General features: G+C 43.6%; 2 protein-coding genes across 5 annotated transcripts; one reads left to right on the top strand and one right to left on the bottom strand.

Moving 5' to 3' along the window:
* Positions 1 to 205: 205 nt before the first annotated feature.
* CHMP5 (charged multivesicular body protein 5) lies at positions 206 to 17,620 on the bottom strand. Of its 4 annotated transcripts, XM_025360365.1 has the most exons (10): positions 17,291 to 17,620; positions 16,632 to 16,728; positions 15,666 to 15,770; positions 13,876 to 13,922; positions 12,889 to 12,915; positions 11,005 to 11,098; positions 10,505 to 10,576; positions 4,826 to 4,934; positions 3,183 to 3,295; positions 209 to 910 (listed from the first exon to the last, which is right to left on the bottom strand). In XM_025360365.1, the coding sequence occupies exons 2-10, from the start codon at positions 16,698 to 16,700 to the stop codon at positions 860 to 862; spliced, it is 687 nt and encodes a 228-aa protein (XP_025216150.1). In that variant the 5' UTR covers positions 16,701 to 16,728; positions 17,291 to 17,620; the 3' UTR covers positions 209 to 859. The 4 variants fall into 4 exon arrangements, with proteins under 4 accessions (XP_025216151.1, XP_025216152.1, XP_025216150.1 ...); XM_025360366.1 differs by lacking the exons at positions 12,889 to 12,915; positions 17,291 to 17,620 and having other exon boundaries at positions 206 to 910; positions 16,632 to 16,893; XM_025360368.1 differs by lacking the exons at positions 12,889 to 12,915; positions 17,291 to 17,620 and having other exon boundaries at positions 16,610 to 16,751.
* On the top strand, positions 16,959 to 27,708 carry BAG1 (BCL2 associated athanogene 1). The gene is made up of 7 exons (XM_025360364.1): positions 16,959 to 17,562; positions 18,938 to 19,066; positions 20,901 to 20,983; positions 23,037 to 23,150; positions 25,509 to 25,616; positions 26,802 to 26,864; positions 27,425 to 27,708. Exons 1-7 carry the CDS (start codon positions 17,325 to 17,327, stop codon positions 27,512 to 27,514), a joined length of 825 nt encoding a protein of 274 aa, XP_025216149.1. The 5' UTR covers positions 16,959 to 17,324; the 3' UTR covers positions 27,515 to 27,708.
* Positions 27,709 to 27,763: the final 55 nt, after the last annotated feature.

Below are 27,763 nucleotides of genomic sequence, written 5' to 3' on the forward strand. Positions count from 1 at the left end.
TTAGAGAAGTTGAATAGACTATTCAGTAGTTAGTAAATGGTAGACCCAGGGCCCAAGCCCAGATTGTTCCTTGCTCTTTCCTCACAATGCTACTGGTTAGTTTGGTTTCTGTAGTGGAGTTCTAGGCTGAAATGACATTAAAGTTCTATTAAATTTGGTTTCCGCAGTAGAGGTTTTAAGCTGGAGTGATATTATTAAAATGATATCCTTTTGAAAAATATTTATTGAGTATAAATAAATGTCCTATACATTAAATATCAAGAAATATTCATTATTGATTACAAGTCAACATGTAATACTGAGGGAACCATAGAATCAAAATACCCACTCATGATACAGTAGTGATAATTCCATTCCAATAATGGACACAGTAATAACTTGTTCACAAGACACAACAAAACCCATCAAAAAGGCCATCACTTTAACCAACCTATAATACCACAATAGAAAATGATTCTGAATCATAATATGAATAGCCCCAATAATCTCATCTTTGTCTTATCAATTTATCAGGTCATTTTGAGACTGCAGAGTTACACTGTCATAGATTTTTACGATTCCATTTCCTTAGTTTTATTTCAAATTATTATTATTGAATGAAAACAAGTCATACGAGCTAAAGATACTTTTAAACTGAGTTTGTTTTTCTTAAGAAAAAAAGGAATCAAATTTTAGTACAAAGAAAGCATTTCCCAAGCAATGAGTCTCTTAATGGAAAAAATAAAAGAGCAATGTAATTAAACTTTCCTTCAAAGAAAGGAAAGAAACCTACATTTGTTATGGTAAATTTGGAAAGATAAATATTTCCTAGTCCCGTAATACGTGTTTGTTTTACAAGATATACTTGAATGATGCAAATCTATGAAGCAGGGATCTGTGGCAATCCAAATTCATCCACCAGAACTCCATCCTGTAAAAAGGAAGCAATGTTTAGTGCCACTATTTTTCCATTTGATAAAAAAAAAAAAAAGATTACAAACATTTAATAGTTAAAACTCATTTCCAAGTATTTAATCAATCAAAACCAAAATCCTACTCATAAGATGAGAACGAGCTTTTTCATGAAAAGTAAAGGAGGAAGTGATAAGAAGAGAACTAGAAAGGGCCAAAAGGGGACTCCTCCACAGGGGAAAGAGAGTGAAAGAGGGAGAAAGAGAAATCTAAGAGTAAACCTGGAAAGGGGAAAAGGAGGCTGGGAGGGTCAAAAAGGAAAGGTTAAGCAGTGGGTCCTTGCCCCCAGATTTGCATTTTCACCCTGATCCCTAAGGTGGACCAATGCCTTTCTTAGCCTCCCAAATTCTTGAAGGAGCAGTGCCCTTGGATAGGCAGTCACTTCCATATCATGCTTTATATAATCATAGGCAGCAATACCACTATCGATGAACACCAGGGCTGCTCTGCCTATGGAGCAGCCATTCTTTTATTCCTTTACTTTAAAAACAACAACAGGCTGGGCGTGATGGCTCACACCTATAATCCCAGCACTTTGGGAGGCTGAGGCAGGTGGATCATTTGAGGTCAGGAGTTCGAGGCCAGCCTGACCAACATGGTGAAACCCCATCTCTACTGAAAACACAAAAAATTAGCCAGGCGTGGTGAAGCTTGCCTGTAATCTCAGCTACTTGGGAGGCTGAGGTAGGAGGATTGCTTGAACTCGGGGGTGGAGGTTGCAGTGAGCAGAGATTGTGCCACTGCACTCCAGCCTGGGTGACAGAGCGAGACTCCATCTCAAAAAGATACAACAACAACAACAAAAACCCCATATATCCATAGCATATATAACTCAGGAATCTGTGACCTTCTCAAAGTGGAAATAACATAGATGCTTCAGGGACTTGTTACTAGGAAATTAACAAGGTGGACTATGGTAGTGTTAATAAAAATTATTTCATGGGTTGCTGAGAAAAAGTAACCCATGGACTTGGGACCTTGAAGTTGCCAGAGAGGTCGGGGAGGAGTGGGCAGTTCAGAAAGGCAAGACTATCCCAGGCTCAACAGAGAAGGGAGGGATACAATAGAGGAAGATGCATACTCACAGAAACCAGCAGTAATGGACCTAAGAAATTACCTCCTCCCTGCCCTTTGCTCTCACATTTTACACGTAGGAAAAACTGATGAGGTTCAAAAAGAAGACATAAATTTCTGCTATTTTGCTCAAAGTCACACTGTGCTCAGCCTGGTTGTCATTATTAGTGGCTCATGCCTATAACCCCAGCACTTTGGGAGGCTGAGGCAGGCGGATTGCTTGAGACCAGGAGTTTGAGACCAGTGTGGCCAACGTGGCAAAATCCCGTCTCTACTAAAAATACAAAAATTAGCCGGGTATGGTGGCGTACACCTGTAATCCCAGTTACCTGGGTGGCTGAGGCACGAGGATTGCTTGAACCAGGGGGGCAGAAGTTGCAGTGAGCTGAGATCACACTACTGCACTCTAGCCTGAGTGACAGAATGAGTCTCTGCCTCAAAAAAAAAAAAAAAGACAACCATGTAGATTTGGACAGTGCTTTAGGTTTGCAAAGTCCTTTATATACAAGATCTAATTTGCTTGCACAACAATTACATGAGATACCTGTAATTATCTGTATTTTACAGATGCAAGGAAAAGAAAAGCTTACAACAGCTAAGTAATTAGTCATACTTAGTGCCAGGTGTTCTGATTCTTTTGCCTTAAATTAGAATCTTTCTACATTAAGTTTTATGCTTAAATTATTAATCCATAGTTTAGAAAATCCACTCGTTCTAAACTCCTGTGTGTATAGGAAAAAAAAAAGAAAAGGAAAGGAAAATAAAATTAAAAATCCAGCCAGTAATTAACTGGTGTGTATGGAGAGTGAGACTTTTTCACTGCTGCCTAGCAACTCTCATGCATGTGTTGCTTATGCTTTTACAGGAAATGTCTAAGACCCATCAATGGTACCCAGTGCCAGCTCACAACAAGGGTGATTATGTATGTTACACAAATTGTCATTGTATAAAAATATTCCTGAGCCTCAGTGACACTGTTTATGCAGTCAGTTCATCATCCAATGCAGAAAAACCAGACCTTCAAGGGTTCACAAAATAATGACCAGGACTGTCTTTCTTTGTTCTAATGTAAGACTACCTTTTAGATTCCCAGACTTATGGTCAAGCATAAAGCCTTTGCTATTTTGCATTAAAATATAAACAGAAAAAGCTTTCACCTTGTTTTTTGTGTCAGTGGGAACACCTTCTGGAATTGCAGGTGCAGATGCTGCCTCATCCAAATAAGAACTGTCTTCATCAGCCAGAAGCTCATCACCCAGTGCATCCAACTCTGAGATTGAAACAGTCAACATTTTAAAAAAATGTAACCAAGAAAACTGGGAGCTAATAAATTCTCTCATTTATCGATGGACTTGAAAGAAGGCAGTGAAGAGGGCATGAGATTGTTGTATGCTGTGTGACCATTACATGAAATCAGACTCCAAAAATAAGTCTGTGGTAAAATGAGTTGGAAGTACAATAGCAGGTAGAGACTCATCAGGGGCAACTGAAGATGGGAAATTAAAAAATAAAGAAATAAATGGAAAAAAATTAAAAGGTTCTAGGCAAAAAAAGACCATGGAGAGAGCGGGAAAGCAGCAGCAGTAATGTAACAGGGGAATCACACAATAGAAATTCAGTGTGGAATGGTTCTGTCATCTACCCAGTTACGCATGCTAGAAACTGACAGTCACCCTTGACACCTCCCACTTCTTCTACATCCAACCAATCATTAAATCTTGCCCACTCAATTTTCTAAGATGTCTTCAATCTGTCCACTTCTGTCTGTTTCTGCTACCATCACCCTAGCTAGTCTCGGCCACCATCATCTCTTAAATGGTTATCGCAATAGGTTCCAGACTGCTCTCCCTGAGGCCATTTGACAACCCTTCTCATTTTTTCATGCTATCCCCTACTCATCCTTCAGGTCCCATGCCTCTCTCCCACTACTAACTAGGTTAGAGTCCCTTAGTATGTGCTCCCATGCTACCCCATACTTCTTGCCTATAGTCTGTGCTCTAGTAATTAATTACTTGAAGCAAACCATTTATGTCTTCCACTGCTAGAGAAGCTTCATGAATGTAGGGACTGCATTTTTATTCAGTGCTAAATTCCCACCACCTAGTAGAATACCTGGTATAGAGTAGATGCACACTAAGTATTTGCCAACGATTATTTCTTTTTTTCTTTTTTTTGAGAGAAGGTCTCACTCTGCTGCCCAGGCTGCAGTGGTGCAATCTCAGCTCACTGGAACCTCTACCTCCTGGGATCAAGTGATCCTTCCACCTCAGCCTCCTGAGTAGCTAGGACTACAGGCACACACCACCATGCCTGGGTAATTTTTGTATTTTTTATAGAGATGGGGTCACGCCACATTGCTCTGCCAGGTCTCGAACTCCTCGGCTTGAGTGGATCCGCCTACCTTGGCCTCCCAAAGTGCTGGGATTAGAGTGCCTGGCCCTAATTATTGTTTCTTAATTGGTTTTGCTGTTCTGAGGGAGATCACTCCAACTAGGAAAACAGGTAGAACAAAATCAAAAGGAATATAGCAAGGAAAGGCCATGTGGAGGACACTTACAGATACTAAGCACCAGGTCAGCCTATACCTGGACTTCCTTCAGAGTTGATCCATCCCACTGTTGTTGGTGGAGTATACAATCTGATGTGGCTGCCTCACAAGCTCTTTGCCCAGGGACTGTACCGTAAACTAACCTTCAGGAAATCCTGATAGAAATTTTCACTAGCATTTGGGAAAAGGTCCCAGGCAGTTGTTCCTTTTGGACTCCAAAACTAAATATACATTACTTTTCTCATAACTTACCTGCTTCTAAATCATCTTCATCCAGTTCTGGGGTGCCATAACTGCGACTCAGTGCTTCTTGGATTTCATTTGCATCTTCCATCATATCCTCTAGCTGGTCTTGTAAATCCTATGGAAATATATATGAGAGGATTTTCTCTTATTTACCATTTTATTCTAAGTACCCCTTTCCCCTACATTCTCCTTTGAATCTAGACATGAGCAATTTTTAAAAAGATAATGTATGTAAAACGCCAAGCACATAAAACAGTTCTCAAAAACTGTTAGTTCACCTCCCCTAGCCCAGTCTTTGGCTAGCAATTTTTTAATGTCAACAACTGAGCAGACACTCCTCTAAAGGACAGGTTCAAGTAACTCTTAAACATCCCTTCTAATTAAAAGTATGAGAGAATGCTTAAGAATTAAAAACCACAAGCCCAAAGATTTCCTCTAACAATAACTATGAATGTTACTGACCCACATAATCCCCCACCTATTTTTGGTGGCAAAATGTGAACTTAAAAGTAAAGAATAGAATTGGCGATCTCTCACTTTATTTTTTACTTTATTTATTTATTGAGATGGAGTCTCGCTGTGTCGCCCAGGCTGGAGTGCAATGGTGCAATCTCAGCTCACTGCAACCTTCACCTCCCGGGTTCAAGCAATTCTCCTGCCTCAGCCTCCAAGTAGCTGAGATTACAGGTGTGCGCCACCACGCCTGGCTAATTTTTGTATTTTCAGTAGAGATAGGGTTTTGCCATCTTGGTTAGGCTGGTCTCGAACTCCCAACCTCAGGTGGTCTGCCCGCCTCAGCCTCCCAATGTGCTGGGATTATAGGCATGAGCTACCATGCCCGGCTGGATTTGATTTTAAAGTGCCTCATGGAAGCCCAAAGTCCTATGTGAGAATAGATGATGTCAGCTGTCTAGCTGTCTACTATTACAGAAAGTTTTACTTGAAACATTAAATCAAGCAACTATCTTGATCTAAACTATCAATCATTTTCTAGTTAATGAAGACAGGGAGGTTATTGAGACAAGCAAATTATTCTTCTCAAGTCAGTCAAAGACAGATTACATTGTGTAGAGAAAGGAGGCAAGAGTAGAAACAACTGAAGTGGTAGAAAAAGTGAGTTGTACATGGCCCACCCTGGGTGGAGAATCAGAAAGGGAATCATGATAGGTGTCACAGCCAAGACAAGGCTGGTGAAAAAAATGGACCGAGGGCATAAATCATGTGTGAATAATCTACCTGTGCTTAACTGGGAGATTACTACAAGGCTAAAAATGCAGTTGTCCCTTGGTACACGCAAGGGACTGGTTCCAGGATGTCTGCCTATACCAAAATCTGCCCATACCTAAGTCCCCAGTCGGCCTTCCATATGGGTGGTTTCACATCCTGCAAATACTATATTTTCGATCCTTGTTTGGTTGAAAAGTATCTGCATATAAGTGACTCGTGCAGTTCAAACTGCACTTGCTGTTCAAGGGTAAACTGTAATGTGAAACCAATCTAAGAAGTGGTATAGCATAACAAAGGGCAGCTGGTATAATGGTTAGGCGTGAGACTCTGGAGTCAGATATACCCAAGTTCAATTTTGCCATTACTCAATGAGAAGTAATGTCTCTAAGCCTTATTTTCCTCATTTGTAAAATGGAATTATTAATAGCCGTATCTGGCCTGGCGCGGTGGCTCATGCCTGTAATCCCAGCACTTTGGGAGGCCGCAGTGGGTGGATTGCCTGAACTCAGGAGTCTGCGACCAGCCTGGGCAACACAGTGAAACTCTATCTCTACTAAAATACAAAAAAGTAGCCGGGCATGGCAGCATGCGCCTGTAATCCCAGCTACTCAGGAGGCTGAGGCAGGAGAATCATTTGAACCCGGGAGGCAGAGGTTGCAGTGAGCCGAGATCGCGCCACTGCACTCCAGCCTGGGCGACAGAGCGAGACTCCATTTCGAAAATAAATAAATAAATAAATAAAATAGCCATATTCTCACTGCGGTTATTGTAAGGATTTATTGCAATAATATATGTAAAACACTAAGCACCCAATACTATATATATTTTACTGTGTTAATTATGTGCAGAACAATACACTCTTCATATACTGTAATTCCACACAGACAGGAATAGAACTAGTGTTGATAAAGCAAAAGGACCAAATCAGTACCATTTATCCTTCAGAATTTCTAACGCAATGCAAGACATTTGAAAATTCTGCCAGGTGCAGTAGCTTGTGCCTGTAATCCCAGCACTCTGGGAGGCAAAAGTGGGCAGATCGCTTGAGCTCAGGAGTTTGGGACCAACCTGGGGAACATGGCAAAACCTCATCTCCACAAAAAATACAAAATTTAGCTGGGCATGGTGTATGCCTGTAGTCCCAGCTACTCGGGAGACTGAAGCAGAAGGATGGCTTGAGCCTGGGAGGCGGAGGTTGTGGTGAGCTGAGACTGAGTCACTATAATCCAGCCTGGGCAACAGCAAAAAAGAAAAAAGAAAATTCCTTCCTGGCCCCCATAAAGGTGAAAAGGGTAGTAAAATGGAGGGGAAATTTTTTTTTTTAAACTTTGATTTTCTGTATTTCCAAGTACCAAACTGCCACATTATATGCATATTTAACACTCTGCTACACAGAGAAGCACTGGCTGAGTAATAATTAAAAGACAATGAAAATAACAGAAAGCTAATCAAGTCAAGCTTATACAATAGTATTACACATCAAGACACATCCTCCCAGATCATCTATGAATAGGATTCCTAGCAAGACTCCAGAATAGACACAGAAAAAATTCATCCCACAATTAGCTGGTTTTCTATTGCATAAACAAACAAAAGCAATATAAAAAAATATAAGCACTAAGCTAAAAAGAACATTGACGCAGTGATATGCAGAAACTGAAAAAAGCAAAAGAAAAACAGACCTACACGCACACAACAGCAAAATAGAAAGTTAAAGCTATAAAACAATGAAAATATTTTCCAAGTAAAGCATTTTAGGAAAATAAATCTAACCAAAAAATTCAGATCTAACCAAAGACACATACACACCAAAAGAGTTAAAGGGGCTCTCCACCTGTCATGCTGGCAATCTATTGGAGGACAGGAAAAGGATTAATTAGGCAGGGAGACAGACAGACAACCACAGGTGAGAGACGAAGAGACATAGAAAGCATTCACAAAGACCAAAGTTTCTCTTTTGTTCCTATTAAATAGCTTTAATTAAAACACAAGGAACCCTAAAAGCAGAAAATACCATTGCATTTCATTATATTTTAATGGCAAATGATATTATACAAAAAAAGATGGCTGGGAGTGATGGCTCACGCCTGTAATCCCAGCACTTTGGGAGGCCGAGGTGGGCGGATCACTTGAGGTCAGGAGTTTGAGACTAGCCTGGCCAACATGGTGAAACCCCATCTCTACAAAAAAATACAAAAATTAGCTGGGCATGGTGGTGGGCACCTGTAATCCCAGCTGTTTGGAAGGCTGAGGCAGGAGAACCGCTTGAACCCAGGAGGCGGAGGTTGCAGTGAGTCGAGATCACACCACTGCACTGCAGCCTTGGTGACAGAATGAGACTCTGTCTCAAAAAAAAAAAAAAAAAAAAAAAGACAAGCATACACAGAACACTTTTATCAGTGAAGCTCTTAAGAGAGTATCATATCGTTTAATTCCATGCATGCAGACACTTGTGGAGGATTAGAGACCAAGGCAACCTAAGAGGGGTGCTTGAAAAAATGAGAGAGGGGAGAAATGCCTTCACTTTTTTTTTTTTTTTGAGACAGAGTCTCACTCTGTCGCCCAGGCTGAAGTGCAGTGGTGAGATCTCGGCTCACTGCATGCTCTGCCTCCCGGGTTCACGCCATTCTCCTGCCTCAGCCTCCCGAGTAGCTGGGACTACAGGCACCTGCCACCACACCGCGCCCGGCTAATTTTTTTTGTATTTTTAGTAGAGACGGGGTTTCACCATGTTGGCCAGGATGGTCTCCATCTCCTGACTTCGTGATCCACCTGCCTCGGCCTCCCAAAGTGCTGGGATTACAGGCGTGAGCCACCGCGCCCGGCCTGCCTTTACTCTTACTAAAGATCAGCATTATCAGAGAATACCTTTGCAGAGGCAATAAAATGCCTGGTATGTAGTAACTGCTCACCCAACAAACACTGCTTGAATCAGGCCATACAGCTTTCTCTCACCCCCTTTTTTTTTTGGCTTTATCTCCTTTTATAGTCTCTGATTCATCAACCATCAAATACTTTCTGAGCACCAACTATGGCGGGGCATTGCTGTGGGCACTGGGGACATAGTAGTGAACAAAATCAAGTCCCTGCATTCAAGGAAATGGACATTCTAGTTAGGGGGTAAAGGTCAAGAGCACCATTTTGTATGCAGAAAGGAAGCCTCTCTCCTCTGACCAGTCACCACTCACTCCCTCTGCTATCTCCTCTTGCCACCTGGGCTGTTCATCTGACAGCTGAGAGCTGCCAAGCTCTTAGGGCTCATCTCCCTGGTCAATACCCAATTCCAATAAAAAATGCTAACTGTAAGGAACTAATGACATTATTATTAAAAATCTAAAGAGAATTACTAGAAAAGGGAACCAAGTCTACTACACCAGGAGTTGGGCTAAACACTTTACACACACTTTACCTACATACCTTCATTTAACACTCATGACAGTCCTGGGAAAAGGCAACAACATCACTACTCTACCATTGAAGAAACAGACTGAGTATCATTGCATTAGTTAAAAGTAACTACTGGATGCTTATTATAGGCCAGGCATTGTGCGTGTAGATATACTAGCTCATTTATTTCATCCTCATAATACAGAAGTTCCTTGACTTATGATAGGGTTACATTCTGATAAACCCATCGTAAGTTCAAAATATCTTAAGTAGAAAGTGCATTCAGGGCCAGGCGCGGTGGCTCAAGACTATAATCCCAGCACTTTGGGAGGCCGGCCGGGCGGATCACAAGGTCAGGAGATGGAGACCATCCTGGCTAACACGGTGAAACCCCATCTCTACTAAAAAATACAAAAAAAACTAGCCGGGCGAGGTGGTGGGCGTCTGTAGTCCCAGGTACTCGGGAGGCTGAGGCAGGAGAATGGCATAAACCCGGGAGGCGGAGCTTGCAGTGAGCTGAGATCTGGCCACTGCACTCCAGCCTGGGCGACAGAGCAAGACTCCCTCTCAAAAAAAAAAAAAAAAAAAAGAAAGAAAGTGCATTCAATACACCTAACCTACTAAACCATCACTTAACCTAGCCTACCTTAATTGTGCTGAGAACACTTACATTGGCCTACAGTTGGGCAAAATCATCTAACAGCCTATTTTATAACAAAGTGTTGAGTATCTCATGTAATTTATTAAATATTGTAAGGAAACTGAAAAACAGAATGGTTACGTGGATATTCAAAGTATGGTTTCTACTGAATACATATAGTTTTCGCACCATCATCAAACTGAAAAATCGTTAAGTTGAACCATCTTAAATCAGGGACAGTCTGTAACTGTATGTGGTATTAGGATCTGAGGAAACTGAGACATTTGGTACCCTTTCTTGAAGTTACTCTACTAGTCAACGGCAGCCCCAAGATTCAGTTCCTCTCCTGTGCTATTCCTATCACACACACACTCGTTTGGATTCTCTCAGAAACTAGTGCACATTCTTGCAGAAAGTAGCATACGTCTCACCTCAATCTGGTCGATCTTCACTTGCTTGTATGCCTTCTTCATTTCCTTTACTCCCAGTTTCATAGCATCAACCTAAGAAAAGGAAGAAGAAAACACAATGTTTTAGAAAGTCATGTTGGCTAAATTGTCTTTATTTATTTATTTATTTGAGACAGTTTCACTCTTGCTGCCCAGGCTGGAGTGCAATGGCTCACTGCAACCTCTGTCTCCTGGGTTCAAGCGATTCTCCTGCCTCAGCCTCCCAGGTAGCTGTGATTACAGGTGTGCACCACCACACCCAGCTAATTTTTGTATTTTTCAGTAGAGGCAGGGTTTCACCATGTTGGTCAGGCTGGTCTCGAACTCCTGACTTCAGGTGATCCACCCACCTCAGCCTCCCAGTGTTGGGATTACAGGCGTGAGCCACTGCACCCAGCTGGTTCAACTGTCTTTAAAAAGCCATAGGAAAAGAGAATAAGAATAAATAAATGAAATAACAGGAAAAGATGTTTTGGGAGTACCGTGGTCTTGGTGTCCTTCAATGACTGGATGGTATAATTGGCTTGTTCCATGTTGAATGACTGTTGGGCGAGATTGTCCCGCTGCTGCTCATACCTTTTTAGAGTCAATTGAGAATGGCAAATATATGAACCAGACAGAAATCCTCAAGAACAAAGTATCCCCACACTAAATAAGAGTATTTTCTTTAAAAAAAAAAAAAAAAGGAACAAAAAACTTAAAAATTAGGTATCACACAGAGAAATTGGCAAAAACAATTTAATCACTCTAACACAAATATCATTCGATGTGTCCCTCCAGTCTTTTTCCTTTGCATGTACAGTCATGCATCGCTTAACAATGGGGATATGTTCTGAGAAATACATTGTTAGGCAATTTCATCATTGTGCAAATATCACAGAGTGTATTTACACAAACCTGTGCGGTATAGCCCACTACTCACCTAAGCTATATGACATAGCCTAGTGCTTGCTCCTAGGCTACAAACCTGTACAGCATGTTACTGTACTGAATATCGTAGCCAATTGTAACACTATGGTATCTGTGTATCTAAACATCCTATAGAAAAGATACAGTAAAAATACAGTATCATAACCTTATAGGGGCCAGAGTGGTATAATGCAGTCTGTTCTGTTATTCATTGACAAAAACATTGTTATGCAGCACATGACTATATGTTAGTTATAACACTATTTTCCACTTAACATTATAGCATTTGCTTTTTTCTATGTTGCTGCGTATCTTTTTTTTTTTTTTTTTTGAGACAGAGTTTTGCTCTTGTTGCCCAGGCTGGAGTGCAATGGTACCATCTCGGCTCACCGCAACCTCCGCCTCCTGGGTTCAAGCAATTCTCCTGCCTCAGCCTCTGGAGTAGCTGGGATTACAGGCATGCGCCACCATGCCCAGCTAATTTTGTACTTTTAGTAGAGACAGGGTTTCTCCATGTTGGTCAGGCTGGTCTCGAACTCCCAACCTCAGGTGATCCGCCCGTCTCAGCCTCCCAAAGTGCTGGGATTACAGGCATGAGCCATTGCGCCAGGCCTGCTGCATATCTTAGTATGTCTTTATAATTATTTTCTATGATAAATATACAGAAGTGAAATTCTTAGAGCAAAGGGTAAACTATTTTTAAGGCTCTTCATACATATAGCTAAACGGTTTTCCAGAATTTTGAACTCCTTGAAGACAGGTATATTTTATTTTGTTTATTTATTTATTTGTTTGTTTAGAGACAGTCTTGCTCTATTGCCCAGGCTGGAGTGTAGTGGTGCCGTCTCAGATTACTGTAATCTCTGCCTCCTGGGTTCAAGCGATTCTCCCACCTCAGCCTCCCAAGTAGGTGGGACTACAAGCGCACGCAACCACACCCAGCTAATTGTATTTTTAGTGGAGACGGGATTTCACCATGTTGACCAGGCTGATCTCCAACTCCTGACCTCAACTGATCTGCTGTCTTGGCCTCCCAAAATGCTGGGATTATAGGTGTGAGCTACTGTGCCCAGCCCCAGGTATGTTTTATTAATTTTGTACCCATAATTAGGTAATCCATCTGACCTAATATAATGTCTGGTGTTCAAAATGTTTGTAAAATAAAGTTTTATATCAAATTATAATATTACTTCAAAGACTTATGTCACTATGTTCTTTATACAATATTGGAAACAATCTACGCAACTAGAAAAAGAATGATCCAAAAAAAAAAAAAAAAGAATGGTCTATTCATGGTGCAAGCAAATGGTAGAATATTATAATCTCATTAAAAAATGTAAAGTTTCCAAAGAATATTTAAAAGAACAGGGAAATGCTCACGATATTAAGTGGAAAAGGAAAAGCTACATATACACACTACAATTTCATTTCTTCTAAAAAGTTATATGCACACATACCACATATGCAGAAGCAGAGGAAAGAAACTGGAAGAAATTAGCATTTTAAAGGTGGTTATTTCTAGCAGTAAGAATCTAGGTAAATTTTATTTTCTGCTGTTCATATTTATGTATTTTCCAAGTTTCTACAATGAACCTGTATTCTTTTTATCACAAAAAACGTTACTTAAAACTAGTAATGCTACCAATTAAGAAGGTAAATCATTTCACCACACTCTCACCAGTCTAGGCATTTCAATTTCTTTTTCCAATTTGATCTAATCTAAAAGGAGGAAGATGGCATCTGGTATCTTATAAAAAGTCGTTTTAATATAGGAAGAGAGATACTGACAATCTTTCTAGTTCCTCAATAGCTAATTACACCTGACCTCTATAACCCTGCAGAGGATCTCATCAGCTGAACAGTCCACAGAGGTAGGCACCAAAGATACTAGTTAGCTTCTGCTCAAAACTGGGACATAGTCGCCTAAAACAAATTAAGGATCTTTAAATTTATTATGGTGGGAGGGAACAAACATTTAGGATTCCTAACTTTACAAACAAAAACAAAAAAGGTACACTCTAAAATAAATAATAGGAAAACCAAACCCTACAGATCTGGTCCAAAACAGTAGTCACTAACCATTTAAGGCTACTTAAATTATTTAAATTGAATAAAATTTAAACTTCAGTTCCTTAGTCACACCAGCCACATTTCAAGTGCTCAATAACCACATGTTGCTAATAGCTACTGTATTGAGCACACAGATATAGAGCATCTCTATCATGGCAAAAAGTTCTATTTAGATGGAAGTTGTTACAACAGATATTGCTGAACATGTAGCGGGGAAGAACCCAGCTAGCTAACTGTATTTAATTACTTGTCAATGAAAATTTGTAATTAAATCAAGAGTGCTTAGAAAATAGTATGAAAACCTGAAGGAATGGAAGACCATTTTTCTTTTAGTTAAACCTGCTACAAGGAAAGAAATTGTGTGTGTAACTTACATCCGCTTTTGCTTTAAAACTCGCAAGGCTTTCTGCTTGACCATATTCTGGAGAGAAAAACAGATTTAATAAAAATAAGGTGGAAAACACACATACAGTAAAAGAAATTTCCTATAGCCTCAAACTCACATGCCTACTTCCTCTCTTCTTCAAAGTAGTAGGCATAATGGCTCCTGGATTCTGTTCTTCCCCTCCCCAAAACAGGTATCTCTAAGGTCCAGTCTTTAAGCCTTAGCTCCTATCTGTCTTTGCATCCCACATCCCAGAGTCCTGAACTACTTTCTCTTTTCCTAATGCATATTATCTCCGCCTCTAGCCCCAAAAGTGCTGATTCTGTATATCCAGTTGCCTTAGAGAGATTCTTCACTTGTATAGCCTATCAACTTAACCTCAATAATTCCAAACTCCTAAACCTTATCTCACCTTGGAAATAGGTAACAATGGCCCACCAATCTCTCACCTCTCTAGGTTGAAAATCTTTATATCAACCTTATCTTTCCTCTTTCTGTAGTTTGTTCATGAACAATCATCCTGTTAGCTGATTTCAGAACTCACTTTCAAACTGATTCTTTGGTTTCCTACCACCATGGTTTGGGCTTTCATTGTCTCAAATCTAGATGGGCCTTCCTGCCTCTGGTTGCTCTTCATTCCCCATCATCCACTAAGATGGCTGGGAAAAGCCTTCCTTTTCTATAGAATGCTGTAGATCATTTTATTTGTCTTCTCCAATAAGGAAGGAAAAACAGGTATTATTACTTCACAGATTATCATAACTCACATTTACTGAGTACTACTTTATCCTAGACATAGTGGTACACATCAATTACCTCATTTAATCCTCATACTGTATGGTAGGTATTATCTCTGTTTTATAGATGAGGAAATAGAGGTTCAGTGATACCCAGGCTCACATGGTTAATAAGTTATGGATCTGGAAAAAACAAGGTACTTCTATATCCACACTCCATGTGCTTAAACGCAGTATTTTATGTTTCTACCTAACAGGAGTGGAAAATAAGTGACTTTATCAAGGTCACAACTAGATGGCAGGGACAGTGTTAGTATTAGAACACTGGTCCCAGACGCCTAGTTCACTTTTTCCCAGCAGGCCACGCCTTAAGCAGTCTAGTATACCAACCTAACCTGACCAGCTTGGCAAGTCATTGATCTTGAGCACAGCCTAGTCTTCCTCTCCAGATGACCACCTTCTCAGTATAATATGCTAATTCTCATGCACATGCTTTTAGACGTGTGACCAGCATCTCTTTTCACCAGATCAATCCCCAGCCTCCCTTCCATATTTGGTTGCAAACTCTCCTCCCTAAAGGATACACCCTCACGTATTTTCTCCTTATGAGACTATAAGCATCTCTTCTGTAGAGACGCTCACAGCCCCTGCACTAGGTCCTGTTTTTTTTTTTTTTTTTTTTTTTTGAGACGCAGTCTCACACTGTCACCTGGGCTAGAGTACAACGGTGTGGTCTCTGCTCACTGCAACCTCCGCCTCCCAGGTTCAAGTGATTCTTCTGCCTCAGCCTCCTGAGTAGCTGGGATTACAGGCGCCCGCCACCATGCCCAGCTAAGTTTTTGTATTTTCGGTAGAGATGGGGTTTCGCTATGTTGGCCAGGCTGGTCTCAAATGCCTGACCTCGTGATCCACCCGCCTCAGCCTCCCAAAGTGCTGGATTACAGGCATGAGCCACCGTGCCCGGCCAAACTAGGCCCTATTTCTATAAGTGCTAAAACTAGGCTGTGCCAGCACCTTATGCAGCGGTTGCTGCCTACCTTACCTTTGCAGGACCCTCTCTCATCTTCTTGATCTGATCCTTATACTTCACTAGCTCAGCATCCAATCGAGAAATTTTCTTGTCAATGGATTCTGCCCTGCTGTCCACCTTGGGGGAAAATATCAAATGCACTGGTAGTTACTAAAATACACTTAATCCAGAAGGGGCAGGTAGAGAGGAAGGAATACAGAGGAAGAAAAGAGGAGCTTAAGGGGAAGGGTGAAAACCAGTGGTTCACAAAGAAGGGCATTCCCAGCCAGAAACTCTGGGCTTTTATAAATTATACTCTGACTCCCCGGCCACACTGCCCCAATTCTGATATACCAGGTAGCCCTCAAGTGGGTTGGGGCAGAAAATAATTTGAGACTCACTGAGTTGAGTTGGAATTTCCCTAGAATCAGAGATTAGCCAGGCTAAGAGCTCATCCAAGAGGCGCGTGAAATGGGCCAGTGCCCAGTGAAACCAGCTGATTGTAGATCTAGTGCCATTTCCTAAATCGGGGATGGTGGCTTAATCTGAAGGGCCAGGGTTCTGAGTTTTGTGTTACTGAGATCCAAGACTGAGGTACAGATAATGTTGACCTAGGATATCAAGCTGAGTCCTGATGTGGGCTGGGGATGACAGATGCAAGAAGGGTAAGGGATCAGGCAGGACGAGGTGGGAAGGGTGTATGGGCCTAGGGCTGGGTGAAGTGAGACGATCAAGGCGAGAGTGGACGGGCAATGGGCATCAAAACGGGTTGGGTGCTGGCAGGGCAAGGCAGTGATGGGGTTACGGGGTCCCTGGTTTGTGGGGTTAGGAATGACTTGGGTAACAGGGATGAAGGGGAGAAGGTGGGACAGAGAGCGCCGACGTATAAGGGGCCCAGGACCCGAAACGAAGTGGAAGAATAGGGGCCCGGCACCGGGGGTGGGCGGGGTCGGGTGTGTCAGAGATCCTGAGCCTACTTATGCATGATCAAATGCCCACCGTGCCAATGCAGTCAGTCAGGCTGGGCGGCGGAGCCTTGGGTTTCGCTTTCCCGAAGAGTCGGTTCATCTTCAGCGGCCGCGAAGAAACCCAAACACTTGAGCAAAACCAGAAACGGAAGCCTCACGCCTCGACTTCCGGCCCCTCTGTGCGCAAGCGCAATATGCCCCCTGGCGTTTCCCGATTCTTTTTCCGGATTTTCAGCCGGGTCTTCCGGGGAAGGAGAGCAAAACAACTTTGTGCACTCGGAGAGAGCCTGCAGGGGGCGGGGTGTTGGTGGAAGGAGTGGGAGGGGTTTTATTGTAGCAAGGCGGGGCCTCAGTTGAGTGGGTGGGGCCTGCGGGCAACTAAAGCGGCATAGGGCGAGGGCGGGGCCGGCGGGGCGGGGCCGGCGGGGCGGGGCGGGGCTGGGAAGCAGTCGGGCGGGGTTGTAAGACGCCGCGCTCAGCTACCATCGCTGGGCGGTCAACAAGCGCGGGCCTGGCTCAACGCGGCGGGGCGCGGAGACCACGAGGCGACCGGGAGCGGCTGGGCTCTCGGCTGCGCGCCCTTCGGCCAGGCCGGGAGCCGCGCCAGTCGGAGCCCCCGGCCCAGCGTGGCCCGCCTCCCTCTCGGCGTCCACCTGTCCGGGGTGCTGCCAGCGGGCATGACCGACCCACCAGGGGCGCCGCCGCCGGCGCTCGCAGGCCGCGGATGAAGAAGAAGACCCGGCGCCGCTCGACCCGGAGCGAGGAATTGACCCGGAGCGAGGAGTTGACCCTGAGTGAGGAGGCGACGCGGAGCGAAGAGGCGACCCAGAGTGAGGAGGCGACTCGGAGCGAAGAGATGAATCGGAGCCAGGAGGTGACCCCGGACGAGGAGGCGACCCAGAGCGAGGAGGTGACCAGGGAGGAAATGGCGGCACCTGGGCTCACCGTGACTGTCACCCATAGTGAGTGTCGGGCGCCGGGTGGGCTCCTTGCTGGCCCCGAAAGCCCGGCGGGGTCTGTGGGTTTAGTCACGTGTTCTCCAGAAGCGTGTGACCTTGCGCTTGTCCTGGCGTCCGGAAGCGTGGGTTCTTGGTTGTGTCCGTGGAACTGTCTTTTGTATACTTTTCCATGTGGCCGGTGTATTTTGTCTCTGGCCATTTGTGCGATCCTGGGTGTTCGAGCTTGTCCGCGCTTTACGTCGTGGGCCTGGTTGTGTTTGTGTGCCCGCGCAGTTATTGTGGTCTTTGTGTCAGGCATATATTTGGCCATGTGGTCTACGACTGCTCCGTGTGTAATGAGTCAGAACTTCGTGCCTGCCGGGGTGCTCCTCATCTGCTGAGTGCCTTCTCCGTGTGCGCCACTTGAGTTGGCTGTGGGTCTAAGCGTTGTACTCTGGGCATCCTTTGGGTCTGCCTACTGTTGGAGTTGACACACAACCAAATGAAGTCAGTACACCGGAGAGCTAAGTCCATGAGGTTTCCCCAGAACCAGCTAGGGGAGGCTCAAGGGTCTGGGAATCTGGAGACCCGGATTCTAGATCCTGCAGTTTAGAGTGGCCTTGGGATGGACGGCTTCTTTCTAAGAATCCAGTTTCTCCTCTGTGAAGTAGATTTGGTAACCCTGGCTCCCGCTGACCTCACGGAGCTGTTGGGGGAACCAAACCTTGGTGTAATGTACTGGACACAGGCTCCCTCCTTATTGTCCACATCCCTGGAAAAGAACTGGCGTCTCTCCTTCAGAAAGAAACGCTCTGCTGTTCGTATTCATTTGTCTGTCTGCTTAGCACCAATCATGGATGCACTCAAGTGTGTCCAGTGGGAGAGACAGAGGAAAGCAGTCACTTGCCCGTTACAGCAAGCGAGACGAGACCAGTACAATACAGGGTACAGGGCAGTCAGGCCACAGGAAGCAGATGGCTTGTGATGAAAAAGGTGGGCTTGAGAATCAGCTAGATCTGATGTCAAGTTCTGATTCCAACAGCTGGGTCTTCATAGGCAGGCCTTAACTTGCCTGAGGTCACAGTTTGCTCATCTGTGAAATAAGAAGTAATAGGTAGATCTACTTCGTGGGGTTTTTCTGAGGATTAAATTTGATTATGCATGAAATGCTTAAAATGTTAGCTGATATCATTCATATTGTTAGTTATTATAATAGAGGAAACAGAGATCCTTGAGGAGGTCACCAGAGGAAAGCTGGGTGGCATGGGGGCAGGCTTTGTGGAGTAGGTGGCATATGAGCTGGGCCTTGAAGGCTGGGTAAATAAATGTAATAAAGTGTCACCCTCTGTTGGTTTATGTGAAAGAATCATCTTTGTCAAATGCTTTTCTTTCTCCCCAGGCAATGAGAAGCATGACCTTCATGTTACCCCGCAGCAGGGCAGCAGTGAACCAGTTGTCCAAGACCTGGCCCAGGTTGTTGAAGAGGCCATAGGGGTTCCACAGTCTTTTCAGAAACTCATATTTAAGGGTAGGCATTTCTTTTTCTTTTTTTCTTTTTTTTTTTTTGAGACAAAGTTTCACTCTTGTCGCCCAGGCTGGAGTGCAATGGCGCGATCTAGGCTCACTGCAACCTCCGCCTCCCGGGTTCAAGTGATTCTCCTGCCTCAGCCTCTCGAGTAGCTGGGATTACAGGTGCCCACCACCATGCCTGGCTAATTTTTGTATTTTTAGTAGAGACGGAGTTTCACCATGTTGGCCAGGCTGGTCTCGAACTCCTGGTCTCAGGTGATCCACCCACCTCGGCCTCCCAAAGTGTTGGGATTACAGGTGTGAGCCACTGCGCCCGGCCAAGGGTAAGCATTTCTTTTCCAGCTTTTCCTTATGGCCAAGCGACAGTTTTAAAACTGCTTAACTTTTCCTAATAGTCACTCTGTTTTCTGTTTTCAAACTGGGACAGTTTTTATTTATTTGTTTATTCATTCAGTTCTTCAACAGATATTTATTGAGGACCTGCTAGGTACTGGATACTTTCAAACATCTGGACAGGTGTCAGATTTGAAGTCTTATGATGATGGCAGAAATCTCACCATTTTTGATGAAGCTCATGGGCAGTCTTCCCTGGCTAGGTTAGATCATCTTCCCATTATATGTTACGATGGTACTCCCTGCTGTTTTTGCATCACTTCTATGAAATTACTATTACATAATCATTTTCTTAGTTGCTTAACATCTGATTTCTCTGTTAGAATAATAGCCTCCGTGAGGGGGGGAGATACTGCTGTGTTTCCAGTGCCTCACATTGTTCTGACTCAAAGGAGGTTTTGAACAAACTTACTGGGGACCTGGATGTGGTGGGCTCGGTGGATGGATGATGCTCATTTCTGCCAGGACCCACACCCTCCTGGCCCCTGTCCCTTGTCTTCCCACTCCCCTGAGAATCCATTATTCTGGTATCCACTGGGGAAAGACTTATCCCATTGGGTGTCAGTCATTATAAATAATTTAATAGGCCGGGCGCGGTGGCTCAAGCCTGTAATCCCAGCACTTTGGGAGGCCGAGACGGGCGGATCATGAGGTCAGGAGATCGAGACCATCTTGGCTAACACAGTGAAACCCCGTCTCTACTAAAAAATACAAAAAACTAGCCGGGCGAGGTGGCGGGCACCTGTAGTCCCAGCTACTCGGGAGGCTGAGGCAGGAGAATGGCGCAAACCCGGGAGGCGGAGCTTGCAGTGAGCTGAGATCCGGCCACTGCACTCCAGCCCGGGCGACAGCGCGAGACTCCGTCTCAAAAAAAAGAAAACAAAATAATTTAATAATAGGAGGCATTTTATTTATATTTCGTAATGTAACGTATTATCTTTAATTTTTAAAAATATTTTATTTCTGAATTATAAACACAATAGAAATTCATGTTTCAAAATAGAGGAATGCTTGAAAAAGAAAATGTTCCCCTGGATAAAACCCCTCAATAACACTGGGTCATCATTGTGGCATTGGAGTTTCCTGCAAAAAATGAGCTTTAATGCCTATTGTAGACTGTAATGCCTACCGAAGACTTTAAAGTCTTCTGTAGTGTGGTTCATCAGCCCCCGATGCCTGAATATTTGGCTCTTTCTAGTTTCTCACTAATATGAAAAGGTTGCACTGAATATTATTGTATATTAGTTACTGTGGAGTCACATGTCCAATTATTTGTTTAGGATGAATATGTAGAAATGAAATTACTGGGTCATGGCACCCTCTAAAAAGATACCAATTCTCATTAGTGAACACACTTGTCTATTTCCTGTATCCTGCTGAAATTTATTTTCAGTGTGGTACAATTATTACAAGTTGGCCTACCTTTCTCCTCTTTTTAGGAAAATCCCTGAAGGAAATGGAAACACCATTGTCAGCACTTGGAATACAAGATGGTTGCCGGGTCATGTTAATTGGAAAAAAGGTAAATTGCTTTTTCCATCAGAAATCCTCAGAATCAAATGATTGAAGTCTTTTATACAGGTTTCGGTTTAGAAGACCAAATTGGGGACCCAGATTCTGCATTGATAAAACCCTTCTCTAAACAAATACAATCTTTATTTGTTTTACAGGATTACCAATTTTGTTGTTCTCATACCCTCCTGCTCCTGTTGATTAGAACTTTTGCTCTAGGAAATAGGAGTGGTTGTGCTGCCTTAATAATATGTTTTTTGTTTTGGTGGTAGAATCTGGGTCTGGTTAAAATGGTGCCTGGGACAGGTCTCATTCACTTGGAGTAGAATTAGCAAGAGTCTGGTGTTAAAATAAACTTGTAGATATTAAGAATAATCACTCTGTTCCAGTTCAGGAGCCTCTCCCTTTAACCAACCTTTTAACTAAAATCTCCCACAAGGGAAAACCTTTGACTGGAAAGAAAGGTTCAGACTAAGGAACTGAGGGGGAAAAAAGACAGATGAGGTCAGCAACCCTTAAGGTGATGAGAGGGCTGTGGCCAGCCCTGCATTGTGACACAGCGGAATTACTGAGCATATGAAGTTCCCTTGTTTTGAGTGAGGTGACTGAGTAGAGAGAGGGCAGAGATTCACAAAGTGAAGGCAAAGAAAATCTAATCCAGACTTGGAACTGCCTGGAGACTGGAACTCAGAACTTAGCTACAAAGAGGAATGAATAATTTGGGATAGCATAACTAAGCAGAAAGCTGCTAGACTTATCTGTCAAATGTTTACCTGAGAGAAGGGGGAAATATTCTAAATTTCTTGCTTCAGGGTCCGGGAGAATGGTGATGGGGAATAGGCAGAACCAAGGAGTCAAGTATGAAGAAACTGGGACTTTTACTTGGAGCTGACACAGAGCTTATGGAGTGAAGTGTGAAGTCAAGGAGGGCACCATGGCACATACCCGTTGTCCCAGCAAGTCGGGAGTCTGAGACAGGAGGATCACTTCAGTCCAGGGGATTGAGGCTGCAGTGAGTTATGATTATGCCTGTAAACAGTCACTGCACTCCAACTTGGGCACCGTAGTGAGACTGTATCTCAAAAAAAGAAAAATCTGAACTTAAGTCTACTCTACCTCTTTTGGACTGTGTGATCTCATGTTACTTTACTACATTAAGCCTCAGTTTCATCATCTGTAAAACAGCAGTACTTCCCTGATGGAGTTGTGGTAAGGCTTAAAAAAATAATATAGGTAAGATGCTTAGGATAGTGTGTGGCATGTAGGAAGTGTTCAATAGAAGTATTCATCGTTGTTAACCAGCATCATGTTAAACAGGAGCGCTCAATTGGAGGCTGCCATTTAGGAATTCCCTCTAAAGGAATGGTAGAATTCCACCTGACTTGCCATTCTGGACTCCTCACAAGTGTTCACTGAAATGTGATTACGCTCCAGGCTTCAGTCTTGGTTGTTGATCAGTCTAGGGCTGAGACTGAATCTGGCAGTTGGATTGTCTCCATTCTCTGTACCCAAGCTGTCAGGGCCCACACCAGAATGTTTGCCTAACACCTTCTGTCTAGTCTGGAGTCTTTGTGGATGGAAAACTTGATGTATAACCCTTTGACTTGACTTCCAAGAAGCAACAGAGTTAAAACCATTATTTCTAGGTGAGTGGTTTCGTGCAGTTGTGGTCAGGTATTTTTCCTGACAGAGGCTACTGTTCTTGTTGATTGCTTTTTCTTTTTTGGGGGGAGAGGGGGCAGTCTCGCTCTGTCACCCAGGCGGGAGTGCAGGTGCACGATCTCAGCTCACTACAACCTCCATGTCCCAGATTCAAGCCATTCTCCTGCCTCAGCCTCCCGAGTAGCTGGGACTGCAGGCGCCTGCCACCATGCCCGGCTAATTTTTTTGTTTTTTTCAGTAGAGACAGTGTTTCACCATGTTGGCCAGGCTGGTCTCAAACTCCTGACCTTAAATGAGCTGCCCACCTCGGCCTCCCAAAGTGCTGGGATTACAGGCGTGAGCCACCACACCCAGCCTGTTCTTGTTGACTGTTGGCTTTATTTTCTTCTTAAACATTTTAGAACAGTCCAGAGGAAGAGGTTGAACTAAAGAAGTTGAAACATTTGGAGAAGTCTGTGGAGAAGATAGCTGACCAGCTGGAAGAGTTGAATAAAGAGCTTACTGGAATACAGCAGGTAACTCTCTTCATGGACCTTGACTTTCTGCCTTCTGTCAGAGCTTCCTGGATATAACTTGTGGTTACGGGGACAGGCTCTGCAGTCAGACTCCCTGGGTTCAGATCCTGGATTCACCCTTTCTCTTACTGAGACCAAGTTTATCTTTGCCTCAAGTTCCTCATCTGCAAAAAGGGAATAATGGTGACATTTCCCTCTTAGGATTGTTGGGAGCATTAAATAATGTAGATTGAGCTTGACACATACTAAGTGCTTTATAAGCATTTATTGTCATAGTTATTGTCAAACCCCAGCCAGCATCCATTTATGCTCACAGGAGAGCACCTGCCATGCTCAGATCATGAATTGTCTGAAATAGAACAAGTAGCTTCTCTCTCTCTGGGCTGTTGTAATGTGTTTGGCAAGGCAAATAACATTTTGTTGGTTCATAGAAGGTCCAAGTTAAACATGATAGTGGGGTTGGAGGGGGTCATCCTATTCAATTCCTTATATTAGAGATGGGGTACTGAAACCCAGTAAGGATTAGGACTAGCTCAAGACCACTTATTTATTTTTCCTTCTCATTGTGTAACATTAATTGGGGTGTGTTTTGGCTTTTTTTTTTTTTTTTTGAGATGGAGTCTCACTCTGTCACCTAGGCTGGAGTGCAGTGGTGCAATCTCAGCGGCTCCCTGCAGCCTCTGCCTCCCAGGTTCAAGCGATTCTCCTGCCTCAGCCTCCCGAGTAACTGGGATTACAGGCGCTGCCTGCCACCACATCTGTCTGATTTTTTTGTATTTTTAGTAGAGATGGGGTTTTACCATGTTGGCCAGACTGTTCTCAAACTCCTGACCTCAAGTTATCTGCCCGCCTTGGCCTCCCAAAGTGCTGGGATTATAGGTGTGAGCCACCATGCCCGGCCTGTATGTTTGTGTTTGCATGGCCTATATGTTTGTGTTTTAATTACAGAATACATGCTGACTGTACAAAAGTTTTAAGTGCATGTATAGGCACTAATATGGAAAATAAAAATTAACCATGAGGCCCCAACTCAGAGATAACCATTATCGAAGCCTGAAATACATTTTTCATCTTTTTTTTTTTTTTTTTTTTTTTTTTTTTGAGACGGAGTCTAGCTCTGTCGCCCAGGCTGGAGTGCAGTGGCCAGATCTCAGCTCACTGCAAGCTCTGCCTCCCGGGTTTACGCCATTCTCCTGGCTCAGCCTCCCGAGTAGCTGGGACTACAGGCGCCTGCCACCTCGCCCGGCTAGTTTTTTGTATTTTTTAATAGAGACGGGGTTTCACCGTGTTAACCAGGATGGTCTCGATCTCCTGACCTTGTGATCCGCCCGTCTCGGCCTCCCAAAGTGCTGAGATTACAGGCTTGAGCCACCGCACCCGGCCACATTTTTCATCTTAAAAAAAATTGATATAATGTTATATACACTTTATAAACTATTTTTTTTGGATAAAAAATTAAACATTTTCCTATGATGGTATTTTTCAAAGCTTGCATGCATTTCATCTTGTATAAATGTATCATTTACCTAGCCAATTCTGTATTGTTCATTTAATACTATTTTTACCATTATGTGTAATGCTTCTTTGACTATCCTTGGACATAAATCTTTTTTGACCATTCCTGGTTTTTTTAGTAGAATAAATTCTTTGAGTTGGAATTGTTGGTTGATGTTTAAAGCTCTTGCTACATGTTGTGAAATCTGTATTTGTAGCTCTTGGCTGTGATAAACATCCTCAGAGATCCCTGCTATCCAACTCTTGTCACCAGCTAACTGGTCATTAGGCCAAGCTATGTGAGTGAACCATTAGACAATTTGATAAAAATAAGCACTGCTGCCATTCGTTAGCATGTGTCTGTGCCACAGGTTAGTGACACATGTACATATATTCCCTTTACCTCACAGTAACCCTCTAGGGTGTGAGTATCATAATCTTCATTTTTAAAATGAGGGTACTGAGACATGAATAGGCTAAGTAATTTGCTCAAGATCACAAGTTAGTAAATGGCAGTCAGTTTTCAAGCCTAGGCTTTGAAGACTGTAAGCCTGTGCTTTTAACATCTGCCTCTTGTGTACAGGATACATTTGTGATTGGGGGCTTCACTGGCACCAAGCCTCAGGAGGCATTCGCAGCCACAGTGGGTCACGCGAGGTAGAGCAGACTGCAACCTGATAGAATTCTTGGACTGGCCCATGGCCAGTCTTTTAAATTTTTCCAAGAGATGAAGTTGTGGATCTGAAATGTGGCCTGGCCTGCCAGGGCTATGGTGGACTCAGTGTGATCGCTTCAGTAGTATTGTGGCATGGAGTTTTCCATCATTCTCAAAGAACCCTTGCAGTAATGCATTATTTCCCACAGGGTTTTCTGCCCAAGGATTTACAAGCTGAAGCTCTCTGCAAACTTGATAGGAGAGTAAAAGCCACAATAGAGCAGTTTATGAAGATCTTGGAGGAGATTGACACACTGGTAAGTAAATATTCAGCTGAGAAGAACTAGTTTTGTCTTTATTTCAGTCACATTCACTCTTCCAGTAATGTACTCTCCTATTGTCTGAGCAAACCCATCACTTGAGAATATTAAGCATCTACTTTTGTGTGCCAATCACGTTGCTTGGTCCTGGGTGAATGCACAATGATAAGACAGTTCCTGCTTTCTAGGCACTCACAGCCCTCCAGTATAGGACTTTTATCATTTATACTTATGTTTGCCAGTAGCATCTGTAATCATCATGAAGCTGGGACCCAAGGAGTCCACGATCTCATGGTCAAGGAAACAGGTTTTCACTTTCTCTGATACTCATGTGACTGATAATTCTGCAGGCCTCATTACTTATAGAGGATTCAGCCAGACCCAGATCTTGTGAGGCTGCTGAAAATCGTTAACTCAGGGGTTCTCTTTTGCAGATGATAGTAATGATATCTCTAGCCTGATGCTTCATTCTTGAAGGTGAACTGCACTGTGTGTTTCTGTTGGCCAGGGAGGGTGTAAAGAAGCAGCAGCGCCGGGCGCAGTGGCTCACGCCTGTAATCCCAGCACTTTGGGAGGCTGAGGCGGGTGGATCACAAGGTCAGGAGATCGAGACCATCCTGGCTAACACGGTGAAACCCTGTCTCTACTAAAAACATAAAAAATTAGCCGGGCGTGGTGGCAGGCGTCTGTAGTCCCAGCTACTCGGGAGGCTGAGGCAGGAGAATGGCGTGAACCCAGGAGGCGGAGCTTGCAGTGAGCCAAGATCGCACCACTGCACTCCAGCCTGGACGACAGAGCAAGACTATGTCTCAAAAAAAAAAAAAAAAAATAGCAGCAGCAGGCACTTTTCCTGTCACAATGAGCCCATGGTCTGGCCAGGGCAGAGTATCCATACATACGAAACAATAAAAAAACGAAGTCTGTGTTACAGATCAGTTCCTACGGGCCAGACGTTGAGAATACAGGGAGCTTTTATAGGGACAAGAGCCATGGGAAGGCAATATAGGATACAGACTCAGGGAAAGGGTTCCTGAAAATGGACATCTCGTTTACATTGGTGACCCGTGACCTGTTTTATATACTGTGGGTGTTTCTTATGTGTTCTCATGTCATTTTCACTGAGGATTATTTGTTACATGTTTACTATTTACTAACTTGTATTATCAACTTACTCTTCCATAGATCCTGCCAGAAAATTTCAAAGACAGTAGATTGAAAAGGAAAGGCTTGGTAAAAAAGGTTCAGGTGAGTTGTGTAATAGTGCACCACAAGGCGTAATATGTTAATGTGTAGGTATGCATGTTTATCTCTTCAGAGTCGGTAGTATAGCAGCATGGTGTGTGGTATGGGCTTGTTTTGGTTATTACTTATTTATCAACAGGAACCCTGAACGTCAGAGAAGAGCCCCCTATGTCCCTGTAATTATATATGAATTTAAACTGTTTAGGGAGGGAACTCACTGGAGAGCAGATAGGGCTGACGCGTTCCACAATTCCTGGAGGCAGTATTCATGCATACATTGCTTCCTGTGATTATTCAGGTGCTGTGCAGTGGCCTTGTGGCAAAGCTCCCTGCCTTTACCACCTTTTAGGGGATTGCTGGCCTGGAGCATGGTCAGAATGCTGGTCCTATGCTCCCTCCCTCCCCTTACCTTGGAACCCAGGCCAGTTGCCCATCTCCATTCATGCACAGTCTGTTTTGAGTCTCAGCCATGGGTTCCCCAGAATGGCTAAGCAAGGAGCCTTGTGTGGGCAGTGGTTGGCTATCCCTGGATGGGCCTTTACTGCCCTGTGTGTATTTTCCAGGCATTCCTAGCTGAGTGTGACGCAGTGGAGCAGAACATCTGCCAGGAGACAGAGCGGCTGCAGTCTACAAACTTTGCCCTGGCTGAGTGAGGTGTGGCAGAAAGAGGCTGTGCTGCCCTGAAGAATGGCACCACCAGCTCTGCCGTCTCTGGAGCAGAATTTACCTGATTTCTTCAGGGCTGCTAGGGGCAACTGGCCATTTACCAGTTTTCCTACTCTCACCCGGTTCTCAATGAAAAACAGTGTCTTTGTGATTTTGAGTAAAGCTCCTGTCTGTTTTCTCCTTCTGTCTCTGTGGTTGTGCTGTCCAGCAATCCACCTTTTCTGGAGAGGGCCACC

Source organism: Theropithecus gelada, chromosome 15, assembly GCF_003255815.1.
Source record: "Theropithecus gelada isolate Dixy chromosome 15, Tgel_1.0, whole genome shotgun sequence".
In the NCBI taxonomy this organism is placed as follows: Eukaryota; Metazoa; Chordata; class Mammalia; order Primates; family Cercopithecidae; genus Theropithecus; species Theropithecus gelada.